We start from the raw sequence: 13,597 nt of genomic DNA on the forward strand, positions 1-13,597 counted from the left end.
TTTTTTGCATGATAATGAACATAAAAACTCCTGTACTGTTCAAATCAGTAAACATTTTTGAAAATGAAAAGCTAACATCTGCCTGCTAAAAAGAAACTTTACAGTACACATGCTACAATCATAAGTTTGCACCATTTCAACCAGATTTAATGAACCCTGTCCTCAAGATTGAATGTTCTTTTGTAAATGAATGAAATGCAAATTAAAACAAACAGTACAACGATACAGCACCAACTGGAAGTGTTAAAATACATTATTTTCATGAAAATATATACTGACAGACTTAAAGAGCCTAAAACACATCATTCATTATTTTTAAGTAAATTAAAATCATGTACATGCATCAGTTTCCAGAAGCTGCCATATAACAGTTGGTTTTAATTCATACTGACTTACAAATTGGTACAAATGGTCTTGGAGTGAGTAGCAGCCAAGCTTATTAAACTTTAAAAAAACATCACTGTATTCTGTAAAATTAATAATGAAAAAATACATGGATTAGCTGATGACAATGTAAACATGGCATAAATAATCAGAGGTTTTAAAAAATGTAAATACACACAGAATTCCTGAATAAAAATAATAATAATACAACAATAGCAAAGTTACTTTTGGTCAATCATACAGCAGTGATCCCTGAGAATGGAGTGAATTGTATTTCAACATTCCCTGAAATCTGCTACTCTTTATTCTCTTATCATTTACAGAAACCTTTCACTGTGACAGGGGCTTGAAACCATATGTAGTCCTCCAGATCTCTTTTTCTTTTTTGTAACTCCCCGGTGAGAGACAAATCACTGGCTATAGAGATGACTTGCCTTCTCACTTTTGTGGGAACTTTAAAATCCATTTTGGGCTTAAACCCAGTCACGCCACAATCCCGGTGACCCAGAGCCATGACCGTGGTAGTCATGAGGCGCACAGACTTGGCATCCGACAACAGGTCAGCCACAAACATCGTGCGGAAAAGCTGTCTCAGACAGGTTGAGGTCCTTAAGCTGTTTTCCCCGGCCCCTACGGCCACCGCTTCCATGTTCACCTCATACAGCTCGGTGGGAAGGATGGTAGACCCACCCAGCATGAAAAGCACACGAGGAACTTGGCTAAGAGAGAACAGTGTCTCAAGGTGGGCCAGCACTTCATCAAGCTCCTGCAATGTCCGCTGGCACCGACGCCGATCCAAGCCCTCAGATGTCTTTCCAGACCGTCGAATTATCACGTCCTCTGTCTGTGAGAAAGGTAGCATAATTAAGTCAAACTTCATTAGATTTATGAATTAAGGTAAATCTAATCAAATTAGGTCTTCTGTAATACCTGAGTGGCATTATGCTGCTGTTTCTGGAGGAACACCATTTGGTCATATGTCATGGGCATCTGCTGCCGCTGGTAAAGAACACACTTCAGAAGCTCACAAACAAATCTACAGCAACCTTCCTGTGTGATACGGCCGGGAAAGACAACATTCACTCGTCCCTCTTCTCTTGCTCTCCTGAATATTTCCTCATCATCAATGTGGTCTGCAGACACTCCACTAGATTCACAATCCCTCTGACTGCCAGAAGAACTGGCCAAAGCCTCCATCTGCTGGCAACCTTGAAATAAAAACAGTGGAATCAAAATTTCAGAGGTTTTCCGAGGCACAGACTAAAGTGGCAAACATCAATGAGATAAATGATGTGACACTCTTTTTGTCCAGATCGAAAATGATCTACAGCAAAGATATAGCATTAAATGTAAAGTGAAGTGTTAAATTGCATTATTTTCATTAAAATATATAATTGAGGGACTCGAACAGCTTAAAACACATAATTTATTAACTTTAAGATGATTAAAATCATGTACTTTCATCCATTTCCAGAAGCTGACATTTAGCAGATGTTTTACTTATAATTATTTAAAGAAAGTGAAAGTAAAGCAAAACCATTAAAATGCAATTTGTCACTCGATCGTGACTGTATATATACACGACAAGTTTATATCCTAGACTTCTCATTTGTGATCAACTTATTTTTTTTTAGCAATGAGAAGCATAGATAGCAAATCTACGTTAACTATTTGCCAATACTTACCATCATGATCTGTTCTTACATGTGTGGAGCTGTTTCTATTTTCTTTGTCCTCTGATGGGGTTAAAGACTCCCTGTCTCTCTCACTCTCACCAATGTTGTCCAGGAGGTACACATTTTCCACCTTAGATTTAGCGGAGGATTCAGGATCATCGACCTGGCACACAATGTTCCTTTCCTTTTCTCCATCAGATGAAACCTTTGATTCTTCTTCGTGAGATGTACACTGGTCGGTGTGAATAATTGTGCTGTTGTTAGAAACTTCGTTGGTTTTACAATGTTTGATGACAGTCATGTTTGCACGCTCAAACTCTATCCTCTTCGATCCCTCTTCCATTTCTACTTTTTGAATTTGCACACCGGGCACGGCATCATGGGAAACACGGGAACCGGAAATCAGGGGAAATATAATAAGAGTCCTGCTCTTCCATTTTTATTTGATGTTTTTTTTTTTTTTTTTATAAAGAAATCTTTGGTTAGCATGAGAATACAGATTTATTTATTTTTAATAGCCAGGTAAATCTTCCTGTTTTTTTTTTATTATATATATATATTTCTCTCTCTCTCTCTCTCTCTCTCTCTCTCTTCGGATTTAAAGCAAAGCGGTGAATGACGCCCTCTGCAGGTTGATTTTTTTTTCATACACCCTAATCCTGTTAGGTTCAGTTCTCATCCAATAGCGTCAGAGCAAACAAAATGATAATATTGCCAAAAAATTAAGTGTCCCCTTTGTACAAATGTTGTATAGATTTCATGCAAGTATGTGTAGGAGTTAGTATGGATTTCAAAAGGTCAATATTTGTAATGTAACTTTTATAAAAAAATTTATAATTACTGGATTTTTAGTTCCAGTAATTATAAAAGTTGCATTACAAAGGAATTTCTATCACATTATTATAGATTTACAAATATATTACAAATCTCTGTATGTTGTTAAAGAAGCCCATAGATACATTGCTAGATAGATTCCGCTACCACGCTCTGTCACTCGCTCCCCGCGGTTGTTACCCTACCAACCCTACGACGCTTTGACGCTCAACCTAGCGCACGTCAAGCGTATACGCGTTTTATCGGACTGCCGCATGAAACCATCCAATCGCAACACCGCTTCCGCGTACGAGCCGACCAATCGTCGCGCGCCATTTTCCACGCAGCCACCACTGCTAGCGTTAAGATAGGTTGCATCACCGCACAGTCTCCCCACCAAACTACAATTTGACAGTTTCACAGGTGAGGCATCACGCTACTGGAGCTCTCTCACTTTCCCTTGAGTTTCAGCGCGCATTTCGCTGTGAGCCTGGGGTTGCTTAACTCAAAAACCAGTTACCAGAAGCCCTCACATCACGGCACCATGAGCAAAAAGAAAAAGGAGTGGAGAGCGGAGAAAGGTAAGGGTCTTTTGGACTCGGGTCGTGTCTCTTTCACATTCATAACGGTAGTGTCAGTCTGGGGTTTGACATCCACCGGCTTGAACCTTGGGTCACGGCACGCACGTGACAGGAGAAATTTCGTCTTATAGACGCTCTACCTCTTGAATCAACAGCATGGACAGATGCACACCTTCAGATGCAGGTGGAGCATCAGTGCATGATGCTGTGATCAAGGCCCTTATGTGTCCAGCGTTTAAAAATCTGTTTAAATGCAAATAAAAATGCATTAATAAGTGTGTAATCTTTTAGAAATGAATTGGAGCATGTGCATGTTTGATTGGCGCAGTTAGTGAAACGCCGTATGATAAAATAAACCCCCCAACGTGGTGCTTTCCATGAACTATGACAGTTGTACCCTTGATCTAGACGAATAACCCTGTTTGACTCCATGTTAGTCAGTTTGTATAAATGCATCATATAAATTACAAATTAAAAGTTCTGTTAATTAAACATTTAATGAAAAGAATGTCATGCATGCATGCACTTTTGCTAGATCCTGGTCCTGGATATCCACCTTCATAAGTAGTTTAGTTCTAGACCTATTGTCTAAAACTGTAAGCATACTACTCAAAAATGAGTTGGATCAGGTGGGTTTGGTCAGAGCTGGAGCTAAACTTTCCTGGAAATTTGCTTTCAGGGAACAGGATGGTATAATGCAACTTTATTAGTATGTTTGGACGTTCTGCATTGTCCAAGTCTGTTTGATATAATCATAATTTAGCTTGTTTTGACCTGAGAACCTTAATGATTGTGCTTTACAACAGAGACACTTTATCATTAGAATAAGGCTATTTTTAATAATTTGAAGTGCACAAGCACTGCCACCTGTTCTTGACATCACTCACTGTGACCTGAAGTTCATGACTATCCAGTTTATTGATTGTAGAAATTTTGGCCTCCAGTAAAGTATGGTTATGCCACGTCCTATGAAGTTGCAGGACTGTAAATCATTAGGTTGACAGTGATGCTACTCGACACACATTAATGGTCTGCTATCATAAATCAAACGCATGTGTATGATGAGAGCTGTTGTCTTATGGCTTAGGGTAATACAGTGCATTGCAGTGAACTAACATCAGATACTTGCGTTATAATATCTTTTGATGATGACTTGGTGAAATGAATCAGGTTTGTTGGCTTTTGTGCTATTTTAAAATTGCAAGTACACATTGCACTCATAAAGCAGCCTTTGTGAAACAGATCTTCATTCGTGTAGCAACAGGGAGTGCAGGAGGATAAAAACGGAAAAAATAAATTAATAAAGATGGTTGAAAAGGCAGATGTAGGGGCAGTCAGCATGAAAAATCAGTAGTGTCGGCAGGGGCACTTTGGAGCTGGGTTATATCAAGAATATCAAGGTAAAGTTTTATTTTGTCTTGAGTAAAAAAAAGCTTTTTTTGGAGCTTCTTAGAGCTTGTTTTATTTTATTTTAATTTCTTATTTTACCACATAATAACTAGTGAACCCATTACACTTTACTACAGTGAGGAAAATATTTGTTTGATCCCCTGCTGATTTTGTAAGTTTGCCCATTTACGAAGAAATGAAGGGCCTGTAATTTTTATGGTAGTTTTATTTTAACGTGTAGAGACAGAATACCAACCAAAAAATCCAGGAAAAACATTATCTAAAGGTTAGAAATTGATTTTCATTTCAGTGAGTGAAATAAGTATTTGATCCCCAAGCATAACATGATTTAGTACTTAGTGCAGAAACCCTGGCTGGCAAGCACAGAGGTAAGACGTTTTTTTGTAGTTGGTCACCAGGTTTGCACACATCTCAGGAGGAATTTTGATCAACTCCTCTTTACAGATCCTTTCTAAATCCTTAAGATTTCTTGGCTGTCTTTTGGCAACTCAAAGATTCTTCTCCCTCCACAGATTTTCTATAGGACGGAGGTCTGGAGTATGGCTAGGCCACTACATGACCTTAATGTGCTTGAGCCACTCCTTTGTTGCCTTGGCGGTATGTTTCGGCTCATTTTCCCATCCATGACCCATCTTCAGTGTTCTGGATGAGGGAAGGAGGTTCTTGTCCAAGATTTGTCGCACCAACAGTTGTCTCCTTCTCACCAAGCTTCTTGCTGTTGGTCTTGTAGCCCATTTAAGCCTTGTGCAGATCTACAATCTTGTCTCTGACATCCTTTGGTCTTGCCCATGCTGGTGGCAGAAGTTGGAATGGAAAATACGGATTGTATGGACAGATGTCTTATACACCTAACTAGGGATATGCCGGTATCAAATTTTCATGTTCCGATTAATTGATCATGTTTTACCACGGTATGCGGTATTATCACGGTATTGAAATTAAGTTTTAAAAAAGTGGACATAATACAGTATAACAGGTTAAATAACTTTTTTCTTATAACAAAAATAACTGAACATTTAAATGCAATAAAGCAATACAAAAAATATATTTAAAGTTAAAAATTTTACACTGATTAAAGTGCAAAAGAACTGTAAAGACCCATAGGTATCACTTTACAATAAGACCTCATTAGTTAACCTTAGTTAATGCATCAACATTCACAATGAGCAATAGCTACATTTGCTACAGAAGTTACTAATCTTTGTTAAAAAATACAAGTCTTAGTTCATTTCAGAAATCTTCAGAAATCATTCTATTATGCTGATTTGCTGATTATCAATATTTAAGAGAGTTGAGTACTTTTTTTCAGGATTCTTTGATGAATAGAAAGATCCAAAGATCAGCATTTATCTGAAACACAAAGCTTTTGTAACATTACATTTTGATTACATTTGATTTGATTACACTATTCCATTCAAAAGCTTTGAGTCAGCATGATTTCTTTCTTTCTTTTGGAAAGAAATTATAGAATTTTTTTATTTAGCAGAGATGCTTTAAATTGATCAAAAGTGATGATAAAGACATTTATAAAGTTACAAAATATTTCTATTTCAAATAAATATTCTTCTTCTGAACTTTCTATTCATCAAGAAACCTGAAAAAAATTCTACTCAGCTGATTTCAACAAATTATTTTTGAGCAGCAAATCTGAATATAAGAATGATTTCTGAAGGATCATGTAATCAGAGTAATGATGCTAAATATATAGCTTTGAAATCACAGGAATAAATTATATTTTAAAATATTTCCAAATATAAAACTGTTATTTTAAATAGTAAAAATATTTCAAAATGTTACTTTTCTTGCTGTATTTTGGATCAAATAAATGCAGGCTTGGTGAGCAGAAGCGAATTCTTTAAAAAAAAAACATTAAAAATCTTACTATTCAAAAACATTTGACTGGTAGTATATATTAGCCTTTAGTTTGAAGTTAAAGATATTAATTTTAATTAGGTGAGTCTGAAATGATTATTTGACAGTGATTTCACATTTCTTGTTTGTATGAAGGCTAAATACAAAAAAGAATGTTTTTTTTTTTTTTTTTTTTTTCAAAAATATTAAATGGTTTTAAATGAGGTGTCAGACTTGGCAAATTTATTTTTCATAAATGTATATACACAGACATCTGTTGTGGGAGTTCTTGGCAGTTTTTACGAGGCTTTTTATAGTGTTCATATCGATATCGGAATTATATCGTATCGACCGAAATTAAGAAATATATCGTGATATAAATTTTGGCCATATCGTCCAGCCCTAGGAAGGTTTCTTTTAACCATCTCTTCCATGAAACTTTTGTAAGGAGTTTTATGTCATTTAGTGCCAACAAAGGTTGCATTAATGGGAGAAAAAAAAGTGAAACTAAAACCTAAGTAAGAAAGTTGTCAAGCTGTGGATGGAGAATGAAAAGAGAAAGGAGGGTATAGATTGTAATGAGAAACCAACTGTGTAAACTTTAGTCTGTTGCAGTCTAAACTAGGCTATGAAACATGCCTTTATTTGAATGCAAGTTCTCAAATTTTGGCAACATAAATATTAGGAAATTATTTAATTATATTGTGCATGTACATGAGATAGAACAGATCACACACAGTCTAGTTCCATGTCAGGCCTGCAGCTGTATTCTGTACAGTGTACCCTCATTAGCTTGTCACTTCTTTCTCACACACACTTACATGGCTGCCACAATTACCACACCAAAGAGTACCACTCTGACATGATGCATAGAGCTAGTCGCAGATGTTCCTTTATGAACCCTGCTGATTTAAACTGATTAGCTTTGCTTCACAAGACATGCTCTTGTCTGTCTGTATACTATGACTATGTTTCTTCTTTTTCACAGAGCACTTACTCAATCTTGGTCTAGAGGATAGGCGCAAAGATTATCGGGGAAACTATGTGCCATTGGACAAGATTCCCACCTGGGCAAACCATGACAATAATACAGGTAAATCTCAACGCCTTTCTGACTTATTTGTTTTTTAACCAATGTCTTGGTAAAGCTGCTTAAATGATTTGCAGTTTGTTTTGTGGTGAAGAAATTACACACTTCACCTGTAAGTAGCCCACATGATTTTACAGCAGTGGACGGTTAATATTTTATTCAGCAAGGATGCATTAAATTGATCTAAAGTGACAGTTAAGACATTTATACTGTTAAAAAGATTTAATTTTCAAGTAAATGCTGTTATTTTGAACTTAATATTTATTGAAGGTTCCTGAAAAAAAGTATCAAGATTTCCACAAAAATAATAAGCTACACAAATTTTTTCAATATTAAGAAAAAGTGTTTCTTGAGCACCAAATCAGTATATTAGAATAATTTCTGAAGAATCATGTGGCACTAAAGATTGGAGTAATGATGCTGAAAATTCAGCTGTGCTTTTAAAGGAATAAATTACTTTTTAAAATATATTAAAATAAAAAAAGTTGTTTGTTAATTGTTAATACAAGTTAATTGTAATAATATATCACAGTATTACTGTTTCTACTGCATTTTTGATCAAACAAGTGCAGCCTGGGTCAACATCTTACCAACCCTGAACTTTTAAACAGTAGTGTATGTGTCTTGGCCAAAAGCTTTAGAGTGTATTATGTTATATTAAAGTTGCATTGTCATTCTGGAAGAAGGTACTGGTTGTTTCATGCCCTTCTCTGCCTGCAGACATGATAATCACTCTGCATGCAAGTGACTTGCTGCCCTTTTGAAGGGAAAGGACACATGGGTCAGTGTGACCCTGACAGCTCAGCTATCATAGTTTATTGATGAAGATAGTTGGGCTGCCCTGACCAGCTATCTAAGTTTTGTTAGTAGATTTAGTTTAGCAAATAAATATGATATGTTGAACAAAGAGACTTGGATGGTGACATTCTTCAAAATATCATCATCTGTGTTCAGTAAAACAAGTTCGGAACAACTTGAGGCTGAGTAAATGAAGACAGACATTTAATTTTCAGGTAAACTATCCCTTTAAGTTCTGACTCCGCTGATCCGATCCTAAGTGGGCAGTGCTAAATACAGGTGTAAATGGGGTCTTAAACGTTTTGTGATATGCTCACTAAAATCACGTAGAAGTAGAAGTCTTGGAAAGCCATTCACACAGAGCACGTTTTTTCCATTCCAGTGCTCTACTTTTGCATCTTTTTTTTTTATGTAAACACTTGCTAGATGGACGTGTATGATTGTCTGCTGTTGATCGAGTCTCACATCTTTGCAGCATCTCGCACATGAGTGCCACGTTTTTAAGATGCCTAGACAAGTTAAAAGAATTTAAACTTTTACAAGCAGTGCTGCTCATCAGTGTCAGTTCCAAAACAGTGGACCAATCAAAAGATGTTGCAAGATTTTGTTTACAGTAGCAAGTTAGCATGGCAACTCTTTTATTTTCAGCAGCATTGCAGAAGAGGCATTCTGCACTGAGCTTTTTTAAAAATCATTTGTGTTTTTAGAAGCAAAGACGCATTCTGTGTGAAGCGGATGTTTCCTGCTTTAAGACCAGATGTCTGTTGCATAAAAACTTAGATTGGTCTAATTTGAGAACGAAAAAAGTATGAATGATTATCCCTTGGCTATCTGCTAATTGGTCAGACTAGTTTTTAAGACTCAGTTTTAACATAATGGCTGTGTTTATGCAACTGGCCCTAGAAGATCAGGAATGATTTTAAAGACATAGATCACCCAAATAAGAAAATTCTGTCATCATTTACCTACCCTCAAGCCCTAACCCCTTATATGTTTTGTGAACAGATTCATTGAAAAGATTTGACTCAAAAAAAAAAATGATTTTTTCACAGATCAGACATTTGCACTCCTCTCATAAATGTGAAAAAGTTTCAGTGAGTGGTGATTTAGGCTACATTTTCACACTTTTACACTTCACACACAAAGCTACCGGTGACTTCAGAAGATTTGTATAGTACTAGCCTTTTTTGATGCTATGTGTGCTTTTTGAAGCCTTGTGTAAAAGTCATCAAACAGATTTTTGTTCTACTGAAGAAAATCAGTCTGTCATACAGGTTTGAAATTGCTTAATGGTGAGTAAATGAAGATAGCATTTAATTTTTTCTCCACATTTTCTTTTCAGTGTTATTCATCTTGTTTGTCTGAATACAAAAAAATCCAGGACAGCATGAATTACATGACTTTTTTTTTTTTTTTTTTTTTTTTTTTTTCTGAGGCACAGTTGGAGAGATGTTTCTACAAACATAGTCTTTTTTTAATTATTTTTAAACAAATACAATTTATAAAATGCTTGAATTACAAAAAGGCTTGAATAGACTTGAATTGAATGATCTAGAATTCACAAAGAAAGTGCTTGCTAATTGATTTATTGAGACAGGAACACGTATAGGCATAGTGCCTGTATGGCTGTGATCCAGAACAGATCAAGGTTCCAGCATGTCCAGCATAAGGTACAGCTTTGAGATTATGGTTTTATCTGTACTGCAAATAGTTCAGTGAAACAAGATAATGAAAAACACTTTTTCTTTTTATATTTCATGAAAGAATGTCAAGTCATACAGCTTTGAAACGACATGAGGATGAGTAAATAATGACAGCATTTTCATTTTTGAAAAAAGCACGTATTACATGTTTTTTATTTTTCTGAGGCCCAGTTGAACAGAGGTTTCATTAAAAAGTCATACAAATCATATTAATAAGAGACTTGAATACACTCCAATTCTTGAAATATTGCTTGTCACATAATTAACACAGAAAGTGCTTCAATGAGAAAGGCATTTACAGTAGGCATGGTGCCTGTATTGCTATGACCCAGCAGTACAGATCAGTTCATTCAGCATAAGAGACAGCTCTGAGTTTCTGGGTTTCATCTGTCCTGCAAATGAGAAACTTGGGTGTCATACTATACATTTCTCACAACTTTGTCAATAGGATTCACATAGCAACGCTTACATTTGTATGTATATTATTACTGTAAATGCAACTGCATCTGTGTTATCAGCGGCTGTTTGCACATTGTAAACAAAGCTGCTATTTACACTGATTATAATTAGTGGTATATACAATTTGCACAAGTAATGTGTTTATAAAAGTAACATGCTATTTGTATTAAAGGCAGAAGTGGGCGAAGTTAGTGAAAATAACTTTTGCCAACAAGGGTGGCTATTTGCACTCGGTCTAAATATACACTAATTGGCTTTTTGCTTTTTATTAGATAGTAGGGCTGCAGGATTAATCGAAATTAAATCGATTTACATCATCTCACAGAAGGATTTCTTTCAACACTCGACTGACGTTATGAAGTGAGTTTAGAGTAAAAACCTGTTATTTAATGTGGTATTTTCACATGCTTTCAGATGGAGCAGCATTTACTATACAGAGCCGTAGTTCACTGACAAGCTAAGCAAACAGCTTTCATAATTGCAGAAGGATTTCTTCAATTTCATTATCACGCGATTCAATCGTCTGAGATTATGAACACAATTTTGCGTAGCTAGTCAGTGAACTACGGCTTCGTGCGAACATAGACGCATTTATGTAGATCAGGTTCGCATTCCTTTCTAAAACAAAAATGTAATCCACTGCGCCTTCAGCGGCTCAGATGTCAGGAGTAAATGATGACTGCTATGTTCATTATTACATCCGACAACAGTACACCTCAATTGCTTAGGAGTCAGTCTTGTCTACATCTGTTCCGGTGGTGAAACAATGGTGGACTGATGACAGCTCACTCAGGGCGGGTCTAAGGTAAGACGCCAGTCCAGTCTGTGCTGAAACGCCACTGTCAATCAAACTATCGTGGGAGCGACCTGTTTTTGTGACATCACACAGACAGGGATCTGAGATTGGCTCGATTTGTGAATGGGGTAAAGCTTTTAGTATATTTAAAAAAAACACTGGGTGGATTTTTATCAGTAATAATGTGGCTGTGTACACACACTGCCAACACCCATTTCAGTTCAAACAACTTGTAAAAGTGCATGTAGCATCCGATGACCCTTTTCAAAAAAAAGATGATTTGAAGAAATCCTTAAAAAAACATCTTGCTTAAGTCATCTTGCACAATCCTCAGGCCATTTTATAGTGAGAGGATGTCAGAAATGCTAAATGGAACATTTCCGGTGCCTTGGATAAGATTTGTTCCTCTCACATCCTGTGCTTGCTCCACCAAATGGCTATATCCTGTGCCAGCAGGCCTGGAGATGAACTGACAGGAGCTGAACTGGTCAGTTCACATTAGAGCTGCATATTTACTCTAGCTCTACTGATCCAAGAGGACAGTTTGTAGGATGTGCTATAGGCAATTATTCAAATGAGTGTAATGAACAATGCTTATTTTAGCTTGCAAATATTCACGTGATTTTTGCATATCATTCTGTTGCATGCCTATGGCATCAAATAGATCTGACCGATTAGCCAGTGGCAGTAGTTTGAGTCCTAATCGTTTGGACGTTCTATTCATTGGAATACTATCTGTTCTGTTAACCCATATGCACAGTGTTACATGCCAGTGCTTCAACCAACCAGATCTGATTTCACTGGTTCCTGCTTTCTCAGCATTGTGGGAGCTGGTACAAAGGTATTTGAATGGTTACTGTTATTTGTAGGTAGGGCTGCAAAGGGGCAGAATATGTATGTGTGTGTGTGTGTGTGTGTGTGTGTGTGTGTGTGTGTGTGTGTGTGTGTGTGTATATATTATATATATATATATATATATATATATATATATATATATATATATATATATATATCTTTCAAAAAAGAAAAGAAAAAGAAAATTAATAAAAATTACTGACCGCAAACCTTTGAACGGTAGTGTATATTGTTTCAAAATATTTCTATTTTGAATAAAAACTGTTCTTTTTATCTTTTTATTCATCAAAGAATATAGTGAAACTGAATTTTCAGCAACCGTTACTCCAGTATTCAATATCACATGATCCTTCAGAAAATTATTACAGATGAAAACAGTTGTGCTTCCACCGTGATGCTTTTTTCAGGATTGTTTGATTTAATAGAAAAGTTTGAACTACAGCATTTATTTAAAACTGAGATAATTTGTCACACAAGTGCATAATCACAGATGTCTTTATAGGGTTATGCCGGTATCAAATTTTCATGTTGCGATTTAATTGCTAATGCTTTTATCACGGTATACGGTATTAACACTATATTGAAATTTAGTTTCAAAAAAGTGGTCATAATACAGTATAACAGGTTTAATAACTTTTTTCTTATAACAAAAATAACTGAATATTTACATACAATAAAGCAATACAGAAAAATATATAAAGTTAAACGTTTTACACAGATTAAAGTGCAAAAGAACTATAAAGACCAATAGGTACTGTATCACTTTACAATAAGACCTCATTAGTTAAGCTTAGTTAATGCTTAGTTAAGCATTCACAATGAGCAGTAGCTACATTTGCTGCAGAAATTTTTAATCTTTGTTAAAAAATACAAGTCTTAGTTCATGTTAGCTCATTAAATAACACAGGTGCAACTTTTGATTTTAACAACGTGTTATTAAATATTGGAATACCTAAGATTAATGAATGTTCAGAAGATTTTTTCATTGGCAGTTTGTTAACCAATTAATTAACTAATGTTAACTAATGAAGAATCAAAACACTTTCAAACAATATCTAGGGCATGTTGTAGTCCAGATTAAAATGTAAAAAAAAGGTTGAAAATGAACAGCCTATTAAGTCTAAATATTTAAGTATTTGGCACTGTGACGAATACCATAGCAAATACACAAATCTGAATGA

The 13,597-nt window shown here is 35.7% G+C and overlaps 2 protein-coding genes across 3 annotated transcripts in view; one reads left to right on the forward strand and one right to left on the reverse strand.

Moving 5' to 3' along the window:
• Positions 1–113: 113 nt before the first annotated feature.
• LOC109064555 (MAD2L1-binding protein-like) lies at positions 114–2,461 on the reverse strand. The gene is made up of 3 exons (XM_042769235.1): positions 2,070–2,461; positions 1,315–1,592; positions 114–1,228 (listed from the first exon to the last, which is right to left on the reverse strand). The coding sequence occupies exons 1-3, from the start codon at positions 2,401–2,403 to the stop codon at positions 698–700; spliced, it is 1,143 nt and encodes a 380-aa protein (XP_042625169.1). The 5' UTR covers positions 2,404–2,461; the 3' UTR covers positions 114–697.
• Positions 2,462–3,097: 636 nt separating this feature from the next.
• Positions 3,098–13,597, forward strand: part of LOC109101205 (ADP-ribose glycohydrolase MACROD1-like) — a 510,464-nt gene continuing 499,964 nt past the window's right edge. The window contains exons 1-2 of one of the 2 annotated variants that reach the window (XM_042769233.1): positions 3,098–3,454; positions 7,704–7,808. In XM_042769233.1, the coding sequence (XP_042625167.1) occupies positions 3,418–3,454; positions 7,704–7,808 (142 nt within the window). In that variant the 5' untranslated portion in view covers positions 3,098–3,417. The remainder of the gene's footprint in view (positions 3,455–7,703; positions 7,809–13,597) is intronic. The other variant, XM_042769231.1, reaches the window with a different exon arrangement.

Source organism: Cyprinus carpio, chromosome A13 (genome assembly GCF_018340385.1).
Source record: "Cyprinus carpio isolate SPL01 chromosome A13, ASM1834038v1, whole genome shotgun sequence".
NCBI lineage: Eukaryota > Metazoa > Chordata > Actinopteri > Cypriniformes > Cyprinidae > Cyprinus > Cyprinus carpio.

Excerpts from the sequence above, each read along its gene's own strand:
- LOC109064555 (XM_042769235.1), bottom strand. The coding sequence starts at position 2,403 with ATGGAAGAGGGATCGAAGAGGATAGAGTTTGAGCGTGCAAACATGACT. Across the intron at positions 1,593-2,069 it reads TGTAAGAACAGATCATGATG|GTTGCCAGCAGATGGAGGCT; the intron begins GTAAGTATTGGC and ends TTTTATTTCAAG. Across the intron at positions 1,229-1,314 it reads AGCAGCATAATGCCACTCAG|ACAGAGGACGTGATAATTCG; the intron begins GTATTACAGAAG and ends CCTTTCTCACAG.